A 25,440-nucleotide genomic window follows, 5' to 3' on the forward strand; every position below is an offset into this window, starting at 1 on the left:
TCTGCGCCCAGCATATCAACGAAGGGGCAGGTGAGATCGCCAAAATTTTTGACAACGTGGTCTCTGCGTGGAGCGCGTAATTAGCCGCACGGCGAACTAGCCCTGGAAGTAGTTGGCCCAGGAGGTAGTTGACAACGTGGTTTATTGGAACCTCCTTTGCACGCACTGAAAAATCGCAACATAAAAGTATCGCACTTCCGGTAACTTGGGCGAAAATATTTTCCCAGCGTAGTCTAACAACTGGTAAGTTCATCCCCTTTTTTGTGTTTGGGGAGAGCAACGTTAGAATACCTCTGGTAGGTCTTACGAGTCGTTCGTACGCCCCACGTTCTTGGATGAGATGTTTTGGATTCGTATTTGCCGTCCTGTATGTACAGGAAAACTACCGCGGCGTCCTTGCACTTCCCTGCGATGCCAGCACGGCAATCGCAGCTCCCCGCTAGGATTTGTCTGCTGTCGCCGATCTTCAAGAATCAATGTCGCCTATAATTTCATGTGTCCACACCATAGATAACGAAATAACTTAAGCTGAGCTTCACGCATCTCGCTCGTGCATTATTTTTCGTTTGCGGAATAAACCTAGCAGTCACTTCCGATCAGTGCGAGTTCAGCACTTCGCTCACGCCGTAGACGTGCCCCACTTCAAATAGACGACTTCCTTTCTCTAAATTCTTTTCCCTAAAAAAGCTATGAAGATCTTGTAATTCCCGAAACCCGGTTAAAATTAATATCGGCACGCTGTTTCGCGCCATCGCTACCGTTTGACAGGACGCCAAACACGCAGCGCGGGCTCCTGACGCCGTGAGTAATCCTACCACATTCGCGCAACTATTCGTCAGATGGCGCTAGGGGTCGGAAAGACAGGGCGCCGCCTAGCACTTGCAACGTGCCCATAGATCACACGCGCGCAAGTGAAGAAGGCGGGGAGGAAGCGCGCCGTCTTCCATCGCGCGCAATGCATCAGGCTGTGGGGGAGGCGTCCTACACCGGTGGCAGCCGTGCGAGCCCCATCGTGAAAGCGATCTGCAACGGGGACACAGTGCACCGAGTGCCGATAGCTTCGTGTGTGCTCGCCGCTTTATTCGCGTTGAAGCGAGAGGCAACACGAAGGTCAATGCGCTCAATGCTGTTGCCGGGCTTCCTCACGCCAGCGTCTTGACAGCGAGTGTCCGCGGTCACCGAGTGAGATATGTTCATGTCTGTGCACGCGTGACACCATGCTTGTGAATTTAGTAAGCGAACGCTTACAAGTTTATACCGCCGATAAAGCTACCATTCTTACTTCATATAGCAGTCTAATAATTTACAATTGCAATTGATGCTTCGCCTTCAGGATGAATCACTTTTTTCCTTAGTGCAGTAAATTGGTGCAGCAGTCAAAATGAAAGCGTTTCCAAACGGTTCTTCGACGCGCACCTGGCCAATTCGGACGATGCTCCAACCTGGGACACGATCTCGCTGAGCAGCTGCATGTCCTCGTCGGAGACGCCCTCGGTCTCCTCTCCTTCTTGCAGGAACTGCACCAGGAAGTCGGAGAAGGCCCCACCGCGTGTGAGCAGCTCGTCGTACGTGCCCACGTCGCTGATCTTGCCGTCGCTGAGAACGATCACCATGTCCACTTGGGGCAGCACGGCCAGACGGTGAGTGACCAGGATACGGGTCTGCAAGCACGGGTGTGTTGCAGCAACGTGGCCGACGCGGCACGGTACACGTGGAGCGCGTCAAAACTAAAAAAAAAGTTATGGGGTTTTACGTGCCAAAACCACTTTCCGATTATGAGGCACGCCGTAGTGGAGGACTCCGGAAATTTCGACCACCTGGGGTTCTTTAACGTGCACCTAAATCTAAGTACACGGGTGCTTTCGCATTTCGCCCCCATCGAAATGCGGCCGCCGTGGCCGGGATTCGATCCCGCGACCTCGTGCGCAGCAGCCCAACACCATAGCCAGTGAGCAACCACGGCGGGTCCGCGTCAAAACTAATCGGACTTGATCGAAGAAGCTGCTGGTAGCTTGGCAAACAAGGCCCACCAGGAATGTGCTCAGCATTGTTTTGGGAGGTCTCTAATATTGCGGAGAAGTGCTATCATAAAAGATGCATGCGAGTATTGCCGGGCTAAAATAGTGTAGGCATTGTACATTTTTATACTGTGCGCCTCACACGTGACATTTTGTGCATCTGTATTGCACTTGTAATGTTTGCAGTATTTGTAAGGTCATTACATTGTCCACTTTTGCCTCTTGTGACAAGTCGGACATATCGTATTTACACTGCATATATCGCACATGCGATATATGCATTGTGACATTTGCCATGTGTCATTATATAGTTGTATCGGCTCTGAATACGCCTCCCCCCACCTCTTCCTATTCCCCATTATAGGCCTTCGCGCCATCCTTTAATAAATACATTTTGTCATCATCATCTTTATCATGCGTAATGTATTTCCATGTCACCCCTGCAAAGGGGGCATGGACGTTTGTTGCTGGAGAGAGAGAGAGAAAATAATGCAGAGAAAGGCAGGGAGGTTAACCAGAGGTAGTTCCGGTTGGCTACCCTGCGCAGGGGGAAGGGTTAAGGGGGATATGAAGAGAAACAGAGTCGAAGGGGGATAGAAAGAAAGGGAGGCTGGAGAGCAGCCTGAAGCAGCTATACGTGTGGGAAGTAATTTTTTCGCGAGCTGTTGATGTAGGATAATGATGAATACAAGCACTCAAGAAAGACGTTCGCGAAAGATGGCATCAACATAGGTTGCAGCCAACAAGGATGCGTGCTTTTTTCCTGGCCCTGATGATGACAAGTGTCCCGGTGTTCGCGCTAGCCTGAGACATTCCTTCTTCGACCATTGAAACACACAAGGCGCGCGCCGAATGCGCTTTCTCGCATCTGAAGGGTCCGCTGACGGACAGCAAGACGTACACCGAGTGTGTCGGCGAACGCTCGAAAATTTGAAGTTGCCTTTCGCAGGTAACAATTCTAGTCCAGGAGCCGATCTACTCGAATATGCAGACATAACTTGCAAAAAAAAAAACATTGTAATGCATAATCGACTAGTTAACAGAAATTCACTTATTCAATCGTTAACTAACTAACCTACGGCATATATTGCAACTTACAAATTCTATTCGGGAAATTCGCAAGGCGTATCCTCTTGGGACGAATCCTCAGGATGACAGCAGTTTCGAGGTATTAATTCCCGAGCTTTGCGGAAGAATGCTTTGGCGTTTCAGTTACTTTTTTGCTTCAATGCATAAGGCGATGTTTTTCAAAGAAATTAGGTGCGACGACAATGCATTTTTAGTGCAAGTTTGACGGCGCATATTTCGTAAATGGTTTCATCCACACGATTATTTTCAATTAGATATGCCTTGCAGTCTCACCAACTAGAATTTGCAAATTGCAATATGTACCAATAAGGAATTCGTTAACTTAAACGACGAATTTGTTAATTAGTCGATTGTGCATTTCAATTTTTTGTGTAAGTAATGTCTGCCTCTTCCAGTAGATCAGCTCTTTCACTAAATTGTGTTATCTACCACAGGCAATTTTAAGAATTTTCGAAGTTCACTAGAACACCCTGTATGCACGCAGCTACGTCAGAAAAAAAGAAGTAAATGCGGGGCGTGCCAAAGCCAAGATTGATTCAGGGCACGCCGCAGTGGGGGACCACCTTTAACGGTCACCCAATGCGCGGTACACGGGCATTTCGTCCCAATCGAAATATGGTTGCCGCGGCCAGCTATGTAGGAGTGATTATAATTACAAGATGAAGTACCAATATTCAGCGGGCAATTATAAAGTGTAGGTGAAGACCGCCTCCAATCCAAGGATGCATTAGCAATGTACAGCGGAAGTGTAATTAACCCCGTTATCCCATTGAAACCGCTCATGTCCAAAATTTTTACATCAATTAGTTAAGGGGCAGTATAACGTCGACGTTAGCGAATGGATTACATTTTCTTCCGGTTATTTAACATGCCAAAGACATGAACTAATAATAACACCTCTTCGTTCCCATAGCGAGTCTTTCAAGTATTGATTTTTTTCCAGGAACAGTCAGACCGGAATAACCTGAACAGCTGCATCGTTCAAGCAGACTCTCGGTCAGCTTTCGCATCCCTTCTTGATGGCTGAAACAATAATTGGTTATTTTTATAGTGACTATATAATATCTGCGTTTATTGCTCCTCTGTTTCATTTGCACATTTCATAAATACTTTGTTTAAATTTGTGCTCTTTCTTGACTGTGACCTATGTATGTACATATATTTCGTTTACCATTACGTTGTATTTTCTTTCATGTATTTTGTCCCACCCTGCTAAAATCCCCGTGGTGATTGCAGTAGCAATAAATAAACAATAAGGTCGGAATTGCGAGCCACCACAGCCGACAACTCGGTCAGGGAAATTCAACTTCCCTCGTGTATACAGGTTCTGAAAAGAAGCATTGATATGATTAGCATGTCTATACGCGCCATTCGGTGCAACCCATGCATCAGAATAGCGCTACCACTTTGTTACTACCACGCTAGTCACGTGCAAACTGCACGCGCATTTATTACATTGCTTGTACTCTCGACTGGTAAAACTCGCTGCGCAGAAATTGCGGAAGAGTTTGCTCTTGAAATTTTGCTGCAAGGATGACAGGGCAAACAAATACGCCACACTTACGATGCAGTCCCCCTTTCCCTTTCGGTACTGTAACAAAATGGATGTATTATCTATTACTGGAAGTGTCCGGCAGGGAGTGAACTGTAATCTTAATTGGTGAATTTGTTAATTACTCGACTGCATTTCAATTTTTAGTGCAGTAATGTCCGCCTCACCAGTAGACAAGCTCGTGAACTAGAATTGTGTTATCTACCACATGCAATGTTTAAAATTGTGAAAATTCACTAGAATACCCTGTACGAACGCAGCTTCGTCAGAAAAAAAGGTAAAATTAAACTCAGGGCTTGTACGTGCCAAATCCAAGATCTTACTTTAAGGCAGGCCGCAGTGAGAGCCTCCGGACTAATTTTGACTAGGTAATTTTGAATGGGATTTGCGAGTTCATTCATTGGTAGCGCTTCTTCGCGTCTGTCCTATCACCCCTTTTCCCTCGCACTTAAACTCTGCTAGTGGTGTTAACTCATAATGAACTTGCAAGAGCGCGCAACGGGCAGGATAGGCAAGAATTTTAACAAAGCAAGACTGTCTGGGCCTTTCACATGTCCTCGTATCGCGTACGGGTGGATTCCACTCAACCGTAACGACTCAATTCTGAGGGCAGCAGCAATTGCGGGTGGCACGCCATATCACCAGAACTTTTAGATATATCAGGGGTGTTCCAATTCTGGCCAGGATTTTAGACAGTCTACATGGAGTACTAAAACAGCCTCGAGCCCAAGTACACGAACGCTCCTGGAACTGCCTGAATGAAGTCCTTGCGGTGCAAGTGTTTCAAAAAGAGAAAACTAAGAAAAATGCATATTGCTGTAATTAACGCCTTGCGTGGGCGAACCATAAAACAACGTAGCTTGCATTAGGCGCCTAAGAAAGCGTAACCACGTATTCCTGCGGGCAAAAAATCTCTTTCCTAGCCTTCTGCTCAGCCGCCATTTTCCCCGGAAAGCAATGTAATCTGCATAGTTTTTCACTTCGATGCTGCATTCGCTAATTTCACTTTTGCCACCTCCGTCAGAATTGGATCGAGACTTAAGATGGCGGCTGTCCGCTGAGCTGTCTGTTTCCTGCCTACGGCGAATAATGTAACACCCATTAAAGCACAACTGCTGTTTATGACAAATTTTGCGCAGCCGTAGCGACTCACTTTGGATCTGGTGCAGATCTGCAGCAGAACTGCGTGTCATTGTACTAAACAATGCCTACGGCTCGTGGCGTACACGTCGTGAAAGTAATCCAGATACAGCTCGCCGGTGCTGGTGGATGCGGCAACACGCATCTTGCCTCCGAAATTGGGCGATGAAGCTTGCTTTGCCCACCTTGTTCCTCAAGAGTCCCTTGGGGCCGATGACTTTGTCGAAGATGTGCTTGCCGACGTGCGAATCCACAGCGCTGAGGGGATCGTCGAAGAAGTAGATGTCTGAACCACTGTACACAGCCCTGGCGAGGCTGATACGCTGCTTTTGACCACCGCTCAAGTTTATGCCCTGATGAGAGAATGAAGGTGTGCAAGATGATTAGACAACGTAATAATGATAGATCACTGGTAACATTTACTTGTGCATTAAAACCGAAACAAAGCGAAGGCGAGGACGTAATCTGGAAAAAGTCTGGTTAAACATATTCTAAATATAATTCGCTCTATTTGCGTGCATTCGTAAACACATTTTACGGGGTAGAGTTTACGCGTTCACAAAGTACACTTTGTTGACTAAAACGATCGAGCCATTCTGTGGTGCTAACATGTTTCCTCGTAACATAGCATAGCTGTGTAGGCCAGTTGGTGATTCATGATTTTGGAATGTTACCGCAAGCAGAACACGAGACTTGAAGAAAGAAACAACACGAAGCGGTATTGGCAAATAATTTAATGAAACGAATGCCAACCTTATACGTGTGCAGCCGAAAAGCAACGTTGAAACCAATAAATATATAGAGCCACCTTAAAGAGGGCTGCTTTACAAATACTAAGTTAAACGCTTAGGGATTGAGGCACCCAAGACGTGCGTATCAGATGAAAAAAAAAAAAAAAAAAAGAGTTCTTTCTGAGAAACCGTAACTGACTGCGAGCTAACGTAATCGCCATCCTTTAAAGCGCCGCATGGCCACTCCCTCTACAATCTCTTTCCAGCTGGCCATTTTTTCTGCCAACAATCTATCATTGAAAAAGAAGAGGAGCCCAATCAACTACGTCAATTAATAGCTAACTTCAACGCACCAGCAGCCCCCAAGGAACGTTCATGCTCGTGCAAGCGAATGTTAATGCACCTACCGGTTTGTCCAATGTATATCTGCCGCACTTTAGTGGAATCTTATGACACGTGTCGTGAAAGGCACACGTGAATTTGTATGCTTGATTTCACTGGATGCCGAGCCCGTGGTTCCCCTTTAACACCATGCTGCACAACCTCGAAAGTTTCCAAGGTGCTGAAAGGGCATCAACCCCAGATTTACCAGAAATCTTTAAGATTATGGGAGGCCTTACGTATATAAGGAAGTACTGCAAAATTCTTACTAGCCTGTTCATTAGAAATTGGTTTTGTCTTTTTTCCGAAGATTGACAAGCAATTATTCGGCAAGTGAAAGCAAAAAGCTCGGAAAACCAGCATTTTCCAGACATGCCACTTGAAGTTGAAAACTCGCAGTTAGTTGCAGTTTCTCGCAAAGAACTTTTCTTTCTTTCCATGTGATACACCAGTGTTCGGTGCCGCAGTCTGTCAGCGTTTTCTCAGTTTTCTACGTTGCCTATCGGCTGCACACGTGTGTCTGATCTATATATGCTTGGCGTTCGTTTCATTAAATCAACCGTTGGCAGTACCGCCTCGTGTTATCCCTTTCTTCAAGTTTCGTGTATTGCTTGCGGTAACTTCCCAAAATCATGTTTCCTAGATCTAGTTGGTGGGACACGGCAAAATACGGCACGACCTGATGAGGACGGCGCTGTGTCTCGTTTTGCCCATTCGCGCTGTATGAATCCCTGACGTCTTGGAATAAAAGAGAAAGCAGCCAAAAGCTTTTAATTTGAAAGAGCATTCACAAACACTACTTGGAATTTGCGACAGAAGGGCCGCAGTTTTGCGCATATCACTACACAATCCTTGTCGAGCTTGGACGTCTATCCTTGCTCGTATGGCGTACTGAAGAACGGTTAAGCGCATCGGTGACGAGGAGAGTGAAGCGCTTGTGTCATCTATGCGCTTAACCTGTCCTAAACAGTTCTTGAGGTGCTCGCCTTATTTAACTGCGAAGCTCACTATAAAGGAAACATGGCCCGAACAAAATTTTCGTTGCTTTGTCTTGTGGGAAATCGGCGTCCCATGACGGTCGCATCCGTGGCGAACGTCACTTCCGGTGCAATTAGCATCGCTAGTAGGCATTGCCCGAGTCTCTTTGGTCACCAGCATGGAGGAAGGAAAAACTAAGGAGAGTCCCTGGCATCACTCTTCGCGAGACTCGGTGGCGCAGGAAGTCAACCCGCCAGCGTGTGGCGGCAGCTCGCGTGTTTCCCCGCGCACGTCCGCGCAGCCCGGCGCGGACGTGCACACGCCGTAGTGACCAGAGCGGCGGATCCAATCGCGTTGTGCACGATCGCAATACCGTGGCCAAAGTCCGAATATCGTGTTCTAGCTTTGAAAGGAGTTCATAATGAACTCTGCGAGTTAGAGGCTGAGTTAGAGGCCGGTCAGCCGCTACTCATGTCAGCTTTTCTGAAAATCTGCAGTCTCACTGCACTGTACGCCTGCACAGGCGATGAGCGGCAGCCCGCTTCACGCACATCACAACCCAGCCCATCTGCAATTTATGAGAACAAATACGGTCATGGCTTTATAGGAATCGGTCTGCCTTGTTGAACAAGTTTCGGGCGGCCGCACACTGCGGAGGTGTGGCGATGCCATAGGGCGCAGATGAAAATTCTGGCAGAGGACAACATCATTATGCGTTTGGATACACCGACCACGGCCTGAGGTATATTGTCCTCACGGTAAGTTGAGCTTCACGGAAACAAAGTACTGCGGTGCCGAACAGTAAGCACGTATGCGTGCGGCAAGCACGTTGACCGGGCCGACGTGCGACCATCAACCGTTTGATGTGCGCGCAGGCGTGCGTTATTCTGCCGAACGTTGTTCGCTCTTACACCGCAACCGCATCCACCAAACTTCACCTCCCTGCGCCCCTCGAGCACACATATCTACAGCAAGGAGGGTTGTTTCCTTAAGCAGGGACACTACACAGCTGTCATTGACCTGCAAGGCGTTTGTCGTGCATGGTATGAAGCACAGCGGTTTCAGTCTGATGACACGTTAGCATGAATCCACCGAACAGCGGTGTCCCGACAATATGGCCAATACAGCGCAAAATACGACGTGACTTCTTCCAATTTTCTCCTAGCGAGCGGACGTGTAGGGCCTCATTTTTTCCCTTCCTCCATGGTCACCAGCCAGCGGCGAGTACGGAAGTCTCCGCCGGCGCCCTGTTTTCCCCCGCCACCCGTGCCACATCTGGTAGGAACCCTCTCATTGACCTATTCTCTTTGGAGAAACCCTCAGTGATGTCAACTATAGCTAGCTGGCCTGCTCAAGGTGTCAGTAGGATGGGAATAAATGCTCTCCGAGTGTACACGGGGTTGCCGTCCGCTGTCGACTCGAGCTTGTACCGGACCGCGGTTGGTGGGCAGGCCAACCGCGGGCTCGGTGTGTCCAGGCGTAGCGCCGTTGGCACACCCTTATCGTTACACTGAATAAAGGGGATAATTTACGCCTTGGTCGCAGCACCCTCTACTGACAAATGCATTCCAGGTACTCCTTTAGAACGCCATCGAAAATAAGATACGAGTGCAGCAAGTGCACGCAATGATACAAGCCTACTGTTTTTTAACGCTTCAGTAAAAGCACGCAAGTGGCGGATAGCAAGTCGGCCGAGTTGGGTTGCGTTCGTGTGAAGGTCTACCAAAGTGAACGTCACGCAGACAGAAAGGACACCGCCACTCTCTGCGGTGGTACTCATGAAGCACCGAGCGTACCTTCTCGCCAACCTCCGTGTCGTCGCCACCGGGAAGAATGTCCAAGTCCTGCTTCAGGGCACAGGCTTCGATGACCTGCTCATATCGATCGCGGTCGAAGGGCTGACCGAAAGTTATGTTGCTCTTCACGCTGGCGTTTTGAATCCAAGCTTGCTGAGGACAGTAAGCCACAGAACCCTGCGAGCAGCAACATGCAAGCAGTGGTGTCATGCACTCTAAAAGAAAAAATTAAAATTTGGGGTGATCATCATCATCAGTCTATTTTATGTTCACTGCAGGACGAAAGCCTCTTTCTGCGATCGCCCATTACCCCTGTTCAGCACCAAATGATTCCAACTCAACATCATCAGCAGCCTATTTTATGTCCACTGCAGGACGAAGGCCTCTACTTGCAATCTCCAATCACGCCTCTCCTGCGCCAACCGATTCCAGCTAGCAACCGCAAATTTCCTAGTTTCGTCGCACCACCTAGTCTTCTGCCGTCCTCTACTGCCCTTCGCTCCTCTTGGTACCCACTCTGTCACCCTATGGTCCAACGGTTATCTAACCTCTGCATTACATGATCTGCCCAGTGCCATATTTTTCTCTTAATTTCAATTAGAATTTCATCGATACCTGTTTTTAAATAGCGCCTACGAATTTTCTCATTTCATCGCCTCACCTACACAGTCTTCGGCCAAAATTGTGGATTCAATCCCGCAACCTCGGGCTTAGCAGCGCAACACCACCGTAGCGGTTGTCTCGTGCAATCTTCACTCGCACCACCGTCAAAAACCCTAGGTATCGATGCGGCCATCAAGTTCTAGGTTTTATACTAAAATACAATAGCCTCGTATAGAGCTTGCTTACATAGCCTGCTCAAATTTAAATGTCTTTAGGGTCAAATAAACTTCCAAGTTCAGATAATGCAAATGCTTCCACTAAATCGGACATCGATAATTCGTACAGTTACTTATTCGGCTGACGGCGCTACTCCAACTTATGAAACTACCATTTCTCAAAGGAAAGTCCTTGAGAAAACCCACCAGTTAAATGGGGCAAGTGTCAATTTGTGGCGGGCCTGACATTGTGTTCTCAAATACAAAAATGTTAAAGGGCAAACACAGTCATGGTGGGTCATGAAAATTAAAGACTATGAGCAAAACGAGAACAAAGTGAAAGTGGGAGCCAACGTTTCGACAAGTGGATTTGTCTTCTTCAAGGCGACATATACTTTCCTCGGCAGAGTAAATGTTAGAGGAATTCATAACCTGTTCGGCAGCCTATATTTCAGGCGTCGCACTGGAACCCAACTTTATATTTCCTGCATTATAAAAGAATGCTACCATCGTCAGCAACAGATTGTCAATTCTTAACAGTAGGTGGTGACAAAACTGATAACAGTGATGAGTGGCAGATATGCTATTATTCATCTCTGGCTCAAGACTATATCCTGAATCGATCACATTCAACTTCGGACATAAACTCATGCCCACCGTTGCTTGAAACCAACCGCGCACATTAATTCTAATTATTTCGTGTAAGCGTAGGAAAATCCTTTTCTCGCAAAATTCACTCACATTGATGTTCACCGAGCCCTTTTGCTTCACCATGTCGCCAAGGAAAGCGGATAGCATGGATGACTTCCCAGAACCAACCGAGCCGACGACTGCCGCCAAGGCGCCCTTGGGGACGCTGATGTTGAGGTCATCCAGCGCTGGCTGAGCGTGTTTCTCCCAAGCAAAGCTGGCATCTTTGATTACCAAAGGATCGCCTGTAAAGACGCGCAATACCATCGACAGTTGGTTAAAATGGTGACTAAAGTTGTCACCTGTCGAGACTGCAACTGATAGATTCGGCGCGAACCACTTAGTATGCCAGTGAATTGATAGATTAGTAATTCAAAAATATGGCAGATATGCCTTTTGACAAAACGAGTACTAGAAATCCATTAGTGGTGGTTGAGCCGTTTTCGTTCGTAAAGTTAGTCACATCGACAATAATTTTTCTACTGCGTGCCTGAAATATAGCCTGTTAGATGACACGACGCGTTCGAATACGCATAAAGCTGAATCAGCAGAAAAGCTCACAAACCTTCACTTGCGTTGTGCTGCACAGCATTCGGGTCGAGCTCATCCGAGCGCAGGTACTTGTTGATGCGGCCCAGAGACACAAAGAACTGAATATAAAAAACAGCAAACGCTATAACTCATGAAAAACCTACGCATAGCTCGCAACCGTCATGGGGTTTTAGTGAGATATTCTACGATTCCCGAGTTAAAATGCGCTGAAGCACACGTCGGGTCAGACGAGCTGTTTTAATGTGAGGTCATCACTTGGCATTCCTCTATTTCGAAGCTAATTATGCACTCAGCTTTGTTTTAGCGAAATTTCTCGTGAATTAATTTCGTGTTCCGATTCTTTGCATTATTATGATGCGGGCGTGCTAAGACAAGAAAAAAAAGAAAAACGTTTCACTTGGGTTTTCTGGCCGCGGCTCATTGTACGTAGGCACTCGAAGAGACGCAACAATGGCACAACAATATCAGTAGTTTACATGTGCAATCGTTTAAAGAAATAAAGTGCTTGTTCGAAGCGCGTCGTGCCCCAAACATTTTGTAGCTGTCATAGCGCCTAATGAGACGTACTGAAAAGATAGGCATTCTAGAATGCGAAGCAAATATATTGATTAACAACTAGCTTTCAGTTATTGCTCTTGAAGTTAACGCGCATTGAAAATTTGGTAAAGCGCCTATGGTTTGAGAAGACAGAACAGCGCGACGGTCGTGGAGCGATTCCATGCGCTCGACTCACGCACAGCTGGCCACATTGATAACGCGGGCGGAGCCTGACGAAGAGCGAAAAGCTATGGCCTCGGAAAAGGCGTTGGTACAAAGTGGTTTTACTGAAGACACATCGATAAATTTGCCTTCGACGGAGCGGTAAATTGTGCAGAACGTCTGCGGCAGGAATGTGACGTTAAAAAGACAGGATCCCTAGGTACCAGAACAGGGAAGGACGTCCCAAAAGCCAACCAAGATACTAGCCATAGCGGTGAACGTGATGAGCATCGGCAGGAAGGCCATCGGCACGCGAAGAATGTTGAACAGCGAGAGCGACACGAAGGCCTTGTTGGCGTCCAGGACGTTCGCCGGATCGATGGCAATGAACACGGCGAAGCTCGCAAGGGCCACCTGTCAAGCGGGAAAAAGGAGGAAATTTTAAAGGTTTCGCGGCTCAGCTGGCTTGGCTCGATTAATTCGCTGGGCATTTCCTACGTGTCGTCCAGATCGCCTTCGAAAATGTTGAAAATTACAGAAAAAGCAAACAAACACTGCTGAAGGTAGTTAATGAAGAGGAGGTGCCAGAAACGATACGCTGAAATTATGGCGCACCGCTGTTTAGTTTTTATTTCAGCTTGCACAGAGCCAGCACTACCGAAGTTATTTTGACTACAATTAGGCACAACTTGCATAAGCCTTCCTGATTAGGGTTAGCAAATGTGACGTCACAGCTGGAATTCCTTGAAATCGACTGTGACATTCGTATATAGTTTAAAATATACAATGTCGAAGGCAAACACAGCTCGTGCTACGAATGACTTTTTAATCCAAGCCAAAAAGCGAAAACACATGTATTGAAGTATATTGGTCTACACAAAAGAAACTTCGCAAGATTTTAATTTCGGAATAAATGTCAGCGGAAACAGGGAGCGGTATTTTACATATTTCGCCATCGGAAATTTACGCACAAACAAAAGCTTCCGAGCACCTGGCGTTGCAGTTGCAATATTGCCATTGAATATTGTTCTTCGGAGCAGATTGAAGCTGGTACACTTCTGGGCAATGAGCGACGCTTGCCACCGCATTGCCGTTGTCACCAGAGCCCACCCGCGCTATACCAGTCCGCGCCGCGCGAGGGGTGACGCGAATTAGCGCTACGCTCGACGAAGCTGTTGCAGCAGCATGGTTCTGGTATTCTAGTGCCATTTCGAGAACTGCTGATGAAGCTCCGAAATTCTGGTTTCAGTTGTGTACTTCAAAAGTAACATGAAGTAGCCTGACATTCTAAAAGAAGCAAACTTGTAATGCCGAATATAAAGTCAGATGCATACAGTTTCGCATTCGTGTGACTTGACATCCTGCCTGAATACTTTACATCACCCCTTCTCAGGCGAAAAGAATTAAAAGCGAAGGACCCAGATTGTGACGAGCTGCAAGATAATTGAATTCTGGCGTTCTTATCGTGACAAAACCACGATTTGATGGCATAGCCGCTAAGCCACCGTGGCGGGTAGAGCTTCAAGAGAACTGAAAAGAAATGACGTTACTACGTACCCAAAAATGTGCGATTGTGTAGCATTGATCATGTGCAGTGATCTATAACATGCTTGCAAACATAGCTCAGCTGACCGGAATCTGTTTACCAGCACTTCAACACTTCTTGTAAAGTTCGTACACCTGCGCTGCCGACTCCTGGCTCGTAATTAGACGCGGCAACTTCCTCAATTGATATTCGTGGGACCATCAGAAACAGCACAGAATAATGAGACCATCCATAAAATCATTGCGTAGTCCTCTTCAGCAACGCTGTGGAGGAATTGCAAGAAATTATTGAGGACCGTAACCGAGAAAGTGTAGGGTTCAAGTTGAACAAGAAAAAAATTGGAGGACGCTTAAGCTTCGCCTTCAAGAGTGGAACGCGACAGCGTTCCCGTCGACCCGCCAAGGTGTGTAAGACAATCGGCTACGGCGCAGCGATCACTTATGAGGCGCCCCGCTTCGGACGCGGTGAGCGTCGAGCAACGCAGCGTTCGGCGCGGCAACGATACGTGCGCCTGAGCAAGCGGAACGAACCTAAGAACTCGGTGTCTCGGAGGGGGAAACGATGCACGCCAGCCAAACGTCGTCATCGGCACGGGCAGAGATAGACAGATAGTGATCTAAAGAAAGGAGGACGCTTGATTCTGCAACCCGTGAGGGAGCAAGGCGAAGCGTCGTCAGGGGAGAGGGCGTCCGGGCCGCGACGCGCCTCGCACCGGTCCCCGCAGAGCCCCAATGCGCGCGTGGCGAGCCACCTGTCGGGGCAGCGCCGTACATTGAGAGGAGGGAGTCTTCTGTGTTTGCCGCAAGATGGCTCTGCGTGTGCGGAAAGCGGAGACGAAATGTAGCGGAAACGCACTTCGCTACTCGTGTAACTGCGACTTCTGTAAGTTACATGTTCATAATTACCGATATACACCGCAATATAACTTTCTACGGCTCGTTTCTAAGGCAACACCGCATTCACTAGAGGCGCTTTTGTACCGCTTTGAAGCATCGAACTCGTGGCTGAGTGGTAACGTCTCCGTCTCACACTCCGGAGACCATCGTTCAATTCCCACCCAGCCCATCTTGCAAGTTATTTTTTATTCATGAAGTGTCTGCCGGGATTTATCGCTCACGGCCAACGCCGCCGACGCCGACGACACCGGCTTTTCTACGACACGAGCTCCTTAACGCTGTCGCGTTAAAATTAAAGTTCGATAGCCTGGCGAGGGATGGCCGCCAGTGGATCTGGGCAGGTCACGTAATGCACTGGGCAAATGCCAGTGGACCATTAGAGTTGCAGAAAGGGTGCCAAGGGAAGGAAAACGCAGTCGAGGGTAGCAGAAAATAAAGTGGGGTGAATTGGGAAACATGCAGGCACAAGTTGGAATCAGCTAGTGCAAAATAGCGGGGTTTGGGAGATTGACACGATAGGTGTTCGTCCTGCAGCGGACATAGGCTGACACACCGCTTCCATTGGATTATTGTGAACACTCACCAAGAATGGTGCACAGGTGAAGGCAAAGATGACGGCGGCGCTAAGGTAGGCCTGCACCTTCAGGGACTGCATCTCGTCGTTTCGGATGCCCTGCACACGCTCCTGGAAGGACTTCTCCCAGGCATACAATTTGAGCACCTTCATTCCACCCAGGATCTCGTTCATCAGTTTAATACGCCTGTCCTTGTGTTTCATTAGTTGAACCTGCAAAGTGGACGAAGGTTCGTCATTAGCACGTGGAAATAACCACCCAGGTGGGACACCAAAACGGCGTTGTACCGTTTGCAAATCACGCAAAAGAAGTGTTCTGTGGTAAGCTGTTTCGCTATAGTGCAGTGGGCCGCTTTTGCAGGAGTGCACCAAATGACAATTCTTCAGACAAAACCCTTTAGAGACGACATTACTCAACAATAATGAATTATGTTTCCCTGTTAAATCAATGCAAGTGCTTTAATGGACGTTCAGAGGAAAACCATAAAAAGGAAAGCTGGTACTCATTGGAATTCCCCATTGCAATGCGTTTGCTCGAGTATGCAACGTTAATAAAAAGAGGGGGAAAGGGAAAGAAATGGCGGATGATGGGTGATGACGAGAAAAGGACGATGTAAAACATATAGCAAGCAATTTGGTTTACTCAAAGCCTATAGTCCATGCCCGTACTTCTTAAAAAGTCAAGGAAGGCTTTTATCGCCTTAAACTCGATTTAACGTTGGCCAAGGGCCTAAAATAACGTCCACCAACAGCGGCGGGCTGTCGAGGCGCGTAATGTCATTGCTCAACTTTTGTCCTCCTTCCGCGTAGTCCCACAGTCTCACGCTCATTGATAGTCCGGAGACTCGATGCGTCCCCCGAGGTGTACAAACCCACGCGCAAACGCCACCCCCAGCCTAAGTCTGCACTGGCTCAGCTGCATTTAATTTTTGGTAATAGCCTAAATTTCATGGCAGGGCCTAATCTTTGGAGTCGTCTGTAGTGATTATTGAGATTGTCTCAGTGCTTCTCTGCCGCTTTTCGGATGACACCTGAGAGATGGCAGTTGGCGTCCGCTCTCGAAAAAAAAAAAACATCGCTCATACACCCAAAACAGATGGTAAACCAGCGAAGCTGAAATGTGCGGCCCCGATGTTTGTCGATGGGGTAATTCCAACGGTTTAGTAAACTCTTAATTATTGGTTACGTGTTTGTGTTTCTTAAGGTTGAGCACACGTTTGGCCTGGGTTTATCACAGTGTTTATTTGAAATGCCGCACATTGCGCTTCGCACAATCACCATCATGGAGGGATGCAATGGGCGGGTCATTGTGTTAATCCAGCGGGTTCATCAAAGTCAAAGGCCGCACATTTTATTTAATTAAAGACAGTTTCCGTGATCGGACCACGAGCGTCTCGCCTAGCGTAAGAAATGCGTGAGCATTTCTATGCCTGCTGCTTAACACGAAATGTGTCCGTCCGTCACGTAAGACGAGTGCAATAGCTCATACTCCCTTAAACAATGGCAGATACCCACGCAGTAGGATTTGTGGCCAGCCCACGAGTGTTTCGCCTAGGCATATACAGCTTCGCTGTAAAAGCAATTGCAACCAGTAGCGCTGGTTCGTTGAGTGCCTTCTTCGCTCTGGCCAGTTCGTTGCTATGTACACCACAGTGACCGGGACTCCATTGAACTGTAATGTGCCGGCCCTTCTCTTCCCCTCGGCAGTTTGAAGAGCCAACGATCTGCAAGAACTTTCCTTTTTTACAACTCTAAGTTGCTGCACAGCCGACTGAAGCCTATAATTGAGGCCACAATCCAAGCGATTCCATTATATGCCGGCAAGAGCGGCTAAGTAATATGTAAAAATTAACGCAAGAGGTATAATGCGACAACTCAGCATGCTAAGATTCACTAAGCAGTGAACTGTGAGGGCCTACCAACCTGATACTTCCTGATGTAAGCGGTCACCACGCCGTTCACCGGAAGCAAAATGATCATGACGCCAAGGCCACCCAGGGTTGCAATGCCAAGCTGTCCCCAGAGAAGCCAGATGGCGAGACCAATCTGGAGCGGCGTTATCCAAATGAGATTGTAAACCTGTATGTAGTCCATCACGCGCTGCGTGTCCACAGACATGAGGGTCACGATCTCTCCAGTTGTGTACTGGCCCCTCGCGACGCTGGAGAGGGCCAAGGCCTGTGGGACGAGGAGAACGGCACAGCTGGGCATCACCGGCTGTCCCGAGGCCAATGCTCTAAGCGGTGCGCTTGTACAATTCTTGTCCCGGTTGCTCGCTCTGTCTTCTTTAGATTACGAAATATTCACAAAAATAATGCTATTCTGGTGTCATCATTGTAGCTTAGGAAGAATAGCAATTTCAGTTCAATACAAATTCAAGGTGCTGTCTTTCATACGTAAAAACTCAAGCTGTATGTATGTATACATGCATGTATGCATGCAAGTATGTATGCATGCATGCAAGTACTTTATTTATTCATGCATTTATTTATTTATTTATTTATGCATTTACGAATGTATTTATTTCTGTAATGTCTTTATGTATTTCTTTATTACACACTGCCAGCCTCGATGTCAGGCTTTAGGTAGGAGTGGGGGTACATAGCAGTACAGTATAGGGATACGATGTATATTTGGTCCAGCAAGTACGGCATTAGAAGAACCTAGACAAGTCGTACAACGCTAGGTACAAACAATACGACGCGACAATGAAGCATCGTTAGCTATTTCGGAATGCACTCAAAAAAGACACCATCGAACACTCAACCACATTGGCCGGAAGGTTATTCCATGTGCGCATTGTGCTCGGGAAAAATGAGCCGTTGAACACATTTGTTCTGCGCAGGAACTCTCTCACCTTCTTTGAATGAAAGGAATGGGTTTGTCGCTGGGTAATTGAATGAAAATATGCATGTTTTTTATTTGAAGTTGGTTATGGTAAATTAAGTAAAACATTTTTAGTCTTTCCTAGTGTCGTGTACCAGGAAAGGACCTACGGACCTGGTACCCCGGATATAATACTTGATTAGTATCTCAAGCGACACCATGCGAATATCTAGGCGGTAATCTCGAATCCATATTTTCCTGGACCTCTCATATCACAACCATAAGCGCCAATGCTTCAAAATCACTAGGTTACACTCGTCGCAACCTGCGTAACTCCCTAACACCCGCAAATTAGCATTCCCTAATATTTGTCCGTCTGCAGCTCGAGTTTGCGTCCTGAATACGATCTCCCCATTATAAGTACTTAATCTGCATGTTGGAACCCATCCAACGTCGAGTTAGTCGATTCATTTCTCGCAACTGCAATCGCCAGTGAAGCAAAACTCGAATCAAACGTGACCTTTCGCTACGTACACTAAGTACTAGTCGTACCGTGGCACTCCTGTCCTTGCTCCATAAATACTCTTACTGTAGTAACAATGTTTAGGCTAATTTTTACATAGTTAACTTTCTCGCAATGGCCAGAAAACGACCTCGACACGATGACAAAGAACGAGAGAAGTGTGCTGGTACCCCAATATACTTATCGCAAAGCGAACTTGACTTTCTAAAAATACATGTTTAAAAATAGATATTTAGTGGCACTTGTATGCGTAGCAAGCCACGTGTTAATGATTATCGGCAAAAGAAACTTCACGCTGTTAGTGTATCTTCAGCATGTGTGGGCCGTTTCCGGAATAGGTTAAAAGTTGGTGCTTGCGGTCTACAGTTCATGTGTCAACGTGTCCTTGTGTTTTTCGCACCATTGCGTCAAGATTATCCTTAAATACACTCATCAAATTATGCAATTACGCTTATGGCTGGAACATGCATGATGCACATTTCATTTCATTTCTTCACGACGACTGAATGATGAAATAAGTTTTACTGGCATTTATGGAATCACAGATGCATTTAATTTCTCAGGATTGCCACGAGACATTCGCTCGTGAAATTTCCTTTCCGACAGCACTGCCGCGCAAACGGACAAACAAATTTAGGGGACTCCTGATCCTGAATTTTTTGTCGAAATTGTGTTATCAGTATGCCGTGTCTCTATGCATCTCGCATGTGAAGTTATGCTGGTTTATTTTCTTTCCTTCATGCTTTTTTAAATGATACTGCATTTCGACGTTGTTTGATTATGTGTGGGAGCAATGTTCGGGACAATTATACAATGTTCTGTGCGTGAGCCTCAACTGTAATTTGGTTTTAAGTTATTTGGTCCTCAGTAGTTTGTTTATAACCCTGTTTTGCATTAATGCTTCCTAACATTTTCTTTTGTAACGTGTCTCGAGCGGTGTACTTCTGTATTTCCTACACTCAGTCTTGATTGTCTTTCAGAGAAAAGTTGGTGTAAGAAGGCAAAAAAATACGCACGACAGCGGTTGCGGGCAAGCTGGAGGTGCGGTACGGTACGTTTCGGCTATTTCTAAAAAATAAATACCATGCAAATTTGTCAAGCGGACAACTGACGCCGGGCACGCAGACGCAAAGCCCCAATAAATCACCGTGGGGTCTCGGCTACACTACGGAGGCCGTCGCACGTCAAATCAACGCTTCTGTGCCCGCCGCGGCTACGGCCTCGCCGAAGTCGCAGTTTTGATCCCTTCTGCAGCAGAAGGGATCCTAGTCATCCCTTAGGCGGATGAATGCGAAAGCATTGCGGCCACCTCAGCAGAAGAGTGGCGACGCGACCAACGGTGTTCGTCACAAGGTGTGCACAACGCAAGGTCGTTGGTTCGACTCCCACCAAAAGCTAGGGATTCGAGTGCCCTACATCAACTCGGCAGTGCCATGATTGGACTAAGCGTTGAAGAAATTGAACATTTGCGTCAACATCGCTTGCAATTATCGTCAATCAAAGCAAACAAAGCTTCGCTTACATCGATTGCCTCAGTATGTGGGAAACACGAGTATTTAAAACAGTATTTTAACGCAACGTATTTTTTAATACAAGTATTTAAAACTACGTACTGTTAACTGCGCAGTCGCCGTAACTGTACGATAACCACTTCGCATGGATGAAAGTCGGCAAAAATAATACCAAGAACAAAGCGAGTAAATGAAGCAGAGTGAGGAACAGCGCAGATGCCAAAATTCACATAGGGGAGACCACATTGATCAGGGAAGGTTTAGAAAAAAATTAAATTATGGGGCTTTACGTGCCAAAACCACTTTCTGATTATGAGGCACGCCGTAGTGGAGGACTCTGGGAATTTCGACCACCTGGGGTTCCTTAACGTGCACCTAAATCTATGCACACGGGTGTTTTTTGCATTTCGCCCCCATCGAAATGCGGCCGCCGTTGCCGGGATTCGATCCCGCGACCTCGTGCTCAGCAGCCCAACACCGTAGCCACTGAGCAACCACGGCGGGTTCAGGGAAGGTTTCCGAGGCTTCGAGAAAACTTATATCACTGCGCGATTATGCCACGGAACGCATACTGAAGAAAGTCCCAAGCGTTCTGACTGAACAAGCGATTTCTCGTGATAAGTGCCCTTATACAATGGAACTGTCGTGTCCAACAACGGCGAAAAATTGCAGTGCGCACCTAGACGCGACCCGTAATATGCGCTTCGGTAGTTATATTCGCTCGCATTTAAGCATCGCCCCGTGTATTCCAGCCCGCAGCGCGTGGGAACTTTGTATGCAACGCCACTTGAGCGTAGAACAATTCTGAGGAGGAGCTTAATGGGGCAGTCCTTATTCGAAGGAGCCAGTAGCTTTTCCAGCTTCACGTGGACCGCAGTACAGACAAGGCCAACTTATTTGGTGCATTGAACACCACTTGTACACCGAAACGGCAGCTTGAATTGTATTGCGGTAGCAATTATATGGATACCCCAGGCGCATTTCTGCCACCGGCGTCGCCGGGATGTTCCGCAGAACGCCCGAGGGCGACAAACAGCGTCGCCGCGTGTGCGAGCGAGAGCGGACGATCGCGGGGTTCGATCTGGTGCGCACAACAGGTCTTCCGCCGCGCGAAAGGCTGCGGGGGGCGACGCTGTTCTCCGGCAGCGACTTCGCCTTTCGCGCGGGAAGGCGACTATCGCGACTAAATCTCGCGCGGTCAAAGGAGGAGAGAGGCAGGGCGCTCTACACCGGCAGCAACTGCGTGCTTTGAGCGGCCAAGCGACCTGCAGAGGGCGCATAAGTGCGCGATGTGTCCTCGCCGCACAGTTTGCGTGGAAGCGATCGACAGCACGCGGCGGCCGCGCTTCCTCACGCCAGTTTTGACAGCGAGTGTCCGCGGTCATCGAGTCGGGTGTGTTCGTGCTTGCCTGTCCGCGCTGACACCATGCTTGCTCATTTAGTAAGCCAATGTTTATGTGGCCGATAGAACTACTATCCTTATTGCAAGAGTACCTTGGTTTGGGCGAGTTGGTTCATCTTGACAGTTTTCATAAAAGCGCGCTAAAGACGTGGAAAAAAGAAATACATGCGGCGGGCTGGCACCAGTCCTGTTGTTGTTGTTGTTGTAGCCTGCGATGCGTGTGGCTCCTACCCACGAAGGGGGATTGGCCAAGAAATGGGTGGATTATTCGAAATTATTATGGAGCATAAATTTCCTAATAGCTATTGAAATAGCATTGAATATCGCTTAATTACCTGTTAAATAAAATCAGGAAGGTCATGTTGAATGAGTAATAATTAATTTAAAAGTAAAACCAAGAAGAAAGGAATTTAGCAGGGCATTGTCTGTATTCCTTTCGTCTTTGTCTTTAGCGCGCTTTTATGAATACTGTACTTCGTATAGCTGTCTACTAATTTGCTATCACAATCGATGCTTCGCCTTTCGGGCCAAACTGCGACCTTTCTTTAGACTGTGCGACACTTTGAAGCTATGGGGCACGGCTATATTTCTATCGAAATTTTGGCGAATGCGACGTTATAGTACTACTTATTAAGCATACCTGCACTTATTTTGCAAGATTAAATTTTCACTTCCGAGAAATCGCTTGGTGTTTCTATTGGTCGCTGTTTTTCGCGCTACCCTCACTTTACCCGTACCAGCTCACACAAATGCCACCAGAAAAACGTCCGAATTTGCAAGGTCGACACTTAACGGACCATCAGGCCACAGCGAACAGGCGCGAAGAGCAACAGCCGGCAGAGCGTACGGGGCACGCACCTTCTTGTAGATGGCGTTGATCATGGCCGAGCGCATGCGCATAGAGGTGACGTAGATGCGGTAGTCATACTGGCCGTTCAGTATAGACTCCAACATGGCCGAGAAGAACATGGTGAAGGCGAACAGCAGGCCACGCCAAAGAGGGTCGTCCGAGCTCACGAACGCGATCAGCATGCTGCCAGGTACAACATTGGAGACTCAGTCTAACAACGAGTGGGCGTTGTAACCTGACAGCGCAAGCTGCTTTAGTGGCAGACAATTGCTGGCGAATTTCTCATGCTGATCAGAACGAAAACAAAGAGGGTTAAACGAGGAGCCCAATTTTTAATTATCATATGAGAAGCCAACAAACAAAGACACCAAGGAAAACATAGCTGAAATTGCTTGTACTTACCGATTGAATTAAATGATAAACGATAGCAATGAAAGTAGATGAAAAAACTACTTGCCGCAGGTGGGAAACTATCCCGCGTCTTCACATTACGCGTGCGATGCTCTAACTGCGGCGCGGTTTCCCCATCCACTTTCTTGGGTAGTTATGTGTTCTTCAAGAACTAACCTTGGGAGTGTTAGCCAGCGTCACCACTCCCAAACCTTGGCGGTGGATGTGGAACAATTGGTTAGAGCATCGCACGCGTAATGCGGTGACGTGGGGTAGTTTCACACCCGCGGCAAGTTGTTTTTTCATCCACTTTCATTGCGACTATTTATCATTTGTTTAATTGAATTAGTAAGTACAAGTGTTTTCCCCCATGTTTTACTTGGTGTCTTCGTTTGTTGGCTTCTCGTGATATTATGCTGACAAGGTAGTTTTAAGTATACTAGGATGTTCATTTAACATTTACGAGGCAACCCAGAACGTGCACTTCGCATGAAAACCAGAAATTATTCCGTTTAGTGAAGAAGACTCTTTGGGATAATTAATTTGCTACCCCACCAAGTCGGCACCCATGAATGCTTCTTTACCGCGCATTCTTTTACGTCTCCCGTGGATCGTAATTCACTCAAATGTTGAGCAACCTCAGGAGAACAGTTTCGGGCTAACAACCGCTTGCAAGTGACACCACACAGCTCCCGGGCGTGCACTCACTCCAAGATGAGGGGGCTGACGAATGTGAGGACACTCGAGACAAGCTTGACGAGGGCGACCAGGGTGAGTTCGACCCAAAAGGTGCGGAACAGCGGAGTCATTATGCCGATCATGGACACGACGGGACGGCGGCCGTCGGCGTCGGGCTTCTTGCTTGGGACCGCCCTGCGCAAAGAACAAAGGCGGTGGAAGATGCGATCACGCGAGCGCTTTATGCTTGGCAAGCATTTTTCAGCAACGAGACAATGCCCAAGACCGACAAGATGCCTCGAAAGTGTTTGCGGTTGAAACTTATTGGGCAAAAGTTGAACGAGCATCCCTGATTTTGCATCTTTATTAACCCTTTGGGGGTCGATTTTTTTCCCCATATGCGACCGCCCAGAGTCGATTTTTTTATTGCAGGATTCAATTCTTAGGGACATCTTTCGAAAAAAATTTACCGCGATTTTTCTCGGGTGACCGTAAAGTGAGAAATAAATATTTTGCGTTGGTATATATGTACTCTTAATTCATGAACAACAACAATCAAAAAGAAAAACTTACAAGAATTAAAAATTTGGTCCATTCTTGTACACAAAATTCAAGGCCTTGAAAATGCGCACAAGAGAATATTTCGCAAGACTCAAATGTTCCTGCTCTGACACTAATATCTAATATGTACATCCATAGCGTAATCGAACTGCGTAGCTACTTGTACTCAAGAAAACTGGTGTGGTGTGCCCGTCAAAAAAGCACAACGTGTGACAAGCTTCAGCTAATCTCCATCTTATCGCCAACCAGAGGCAGAAAGGCCAGAAAGGCATCGAAGGCCAGAAAGCTCGCCTTCGTGCACGGCGTTCACCGCCAGCGTTCCCCGGTCTTCAGTTGCTGGGAAACGCGAGTAGTAGTCAGGGATCTTTGTACGGTATCACCTTCCTCTGTTCAGGCGAAGCTTAAGCGTCCTCAAACTTTCTTTCGAGAGTTACGCAGCTTTTAATTATAGCTTCTCGGGAGTAAACATTTATGATGCTGTGAAAGGTTTTGAACGAACTTCATCGCGAAAAATTACGTGCACGAGTGTAAACCAGTGAAGGACGTACGCATCAAGGGAATACAAAGAGGGAAATTTGGGAGGCTTTTTTGATGCCTTTAGACTGCCTTGAGCATCGGTGACAAGCAATTAAGGTTCCCGATTGGTAGCATACGCGATGATTTGTTTCTTGATTAGGCTTTTCGGTGGATTTTGCGATGATTTTCTTGCATGCAGCGGAAGTCTGCCAGGGGTTAAATATTTGTAATTATCCATAGTCAAAATTCAGTCAATTCAAGCCGCGGCCCGTTATCTTGCTTGTGTACTTAGTGTTTTTCGCTATTTCCGACCTGCAATTATGTCGCGCAAGGTTACAGAAGAAAAAATTCTGTTAATATTAATGCACGTAGTTCATTCAGACATCCCATTCTCAAATTCACGCACAAGTTTTCAATCGACTGAGAATTTACGTACCCCCTCTTCTGCTTCTCTTTCTCGAAGTGGTAGGAGAAATCCTCCGCAATCGTGGCCGTCTGATTGTATTGATCCAGGAACCACATGTTGTACATTTGCAGGGGTCTTATGAATCCCAAGATGGCCATGCTGTTGAAGGAAACATCGCCGCAGCGTAAGTTAGCTGGAACTATCTTAGCTCGAACTATGAATCTTAATAGTCGGAGCATGACATAACACAAAGGTAAAAACATCGAGCTTGGTGCCAGGGGCCACCGTGTCTCCTTAAAGACGATACTCCAAATCCC

General features: G+C 47.2%; 1 protein-coding gene across 1 annotated transcript in view; it reads right to left on the minus strand.

The window, feature by feature from the left end:
* Positions 1 to 25,440, minus strand: part of LOC126519167 (multidrug resistance-associated protein 1-like) — a 255,175-nt gene that overhangs the window by 67,223 nt on the left and 162,512 nt on the right. Inside the window, exons 8-18 of the mRNA XM_050168782.3 lie at positions 25,154 to 25,282; positions 23,671 to 23,835; positions 22,581 to 22,755; positions 17,384 to 17,638; positions 15,470 to 15,673; positions 12,712 to 12,858; positions 11,759 to 11,843; positions 11,245 to 11,438; positions 9,686 to 9,862; positions 5,985 to 6,152; positions 1,417 to 1,661 (exon numbers count right to left, since the gene is read on the minus strand). Of these exons, the coding sequence (XP_050024739.1) occupies positions 1,417 to 1,661; positions 5,985 to 6,152; positions 9,686 to 9,862; positions 11,245 to 11,438; positions 11,759 to 11,843; positions 12,712 to 12,858; positions 15,470 to 15,673; positions 17,384 to 17,638; positions 22,581 to 22,755; positions 23,671 to 23,835; positions 25,154 to 25,282 (1,944 nt within the window). The remainder of the gene's footprint in view (positions 1 to 1,416; positions 1,662 to 5,984; positions 6,153 to 9,685; positions 9,863 to 11,244; positions 11,439 to 11,758; positions 11,844 to 12,711; positions 12,859 to 15,469; positions 15,674 to 17,383; positions 17,639 to 22,580; positions 22,756 to 23,670; positions 23,836 to 25,153; positions 25,283 to 25,440) is intronic.

This window comes from Dermacentor andersoni, chromosome 10, assembly GCF_023375885.2.
Source record: "Dermacentor andersoni chromosome 10, qqDerAnde1_hic_scaffold, whole genome shotgun sequence".
In the NCBI taxonomy this organism is placed as follows: domain Eukaryota; kingdom Metazoa; phylum Arthropoda; class Arachnida; order Ixodida; family Ixodidae; genus Dermacentor; species Dermacentor andersoni.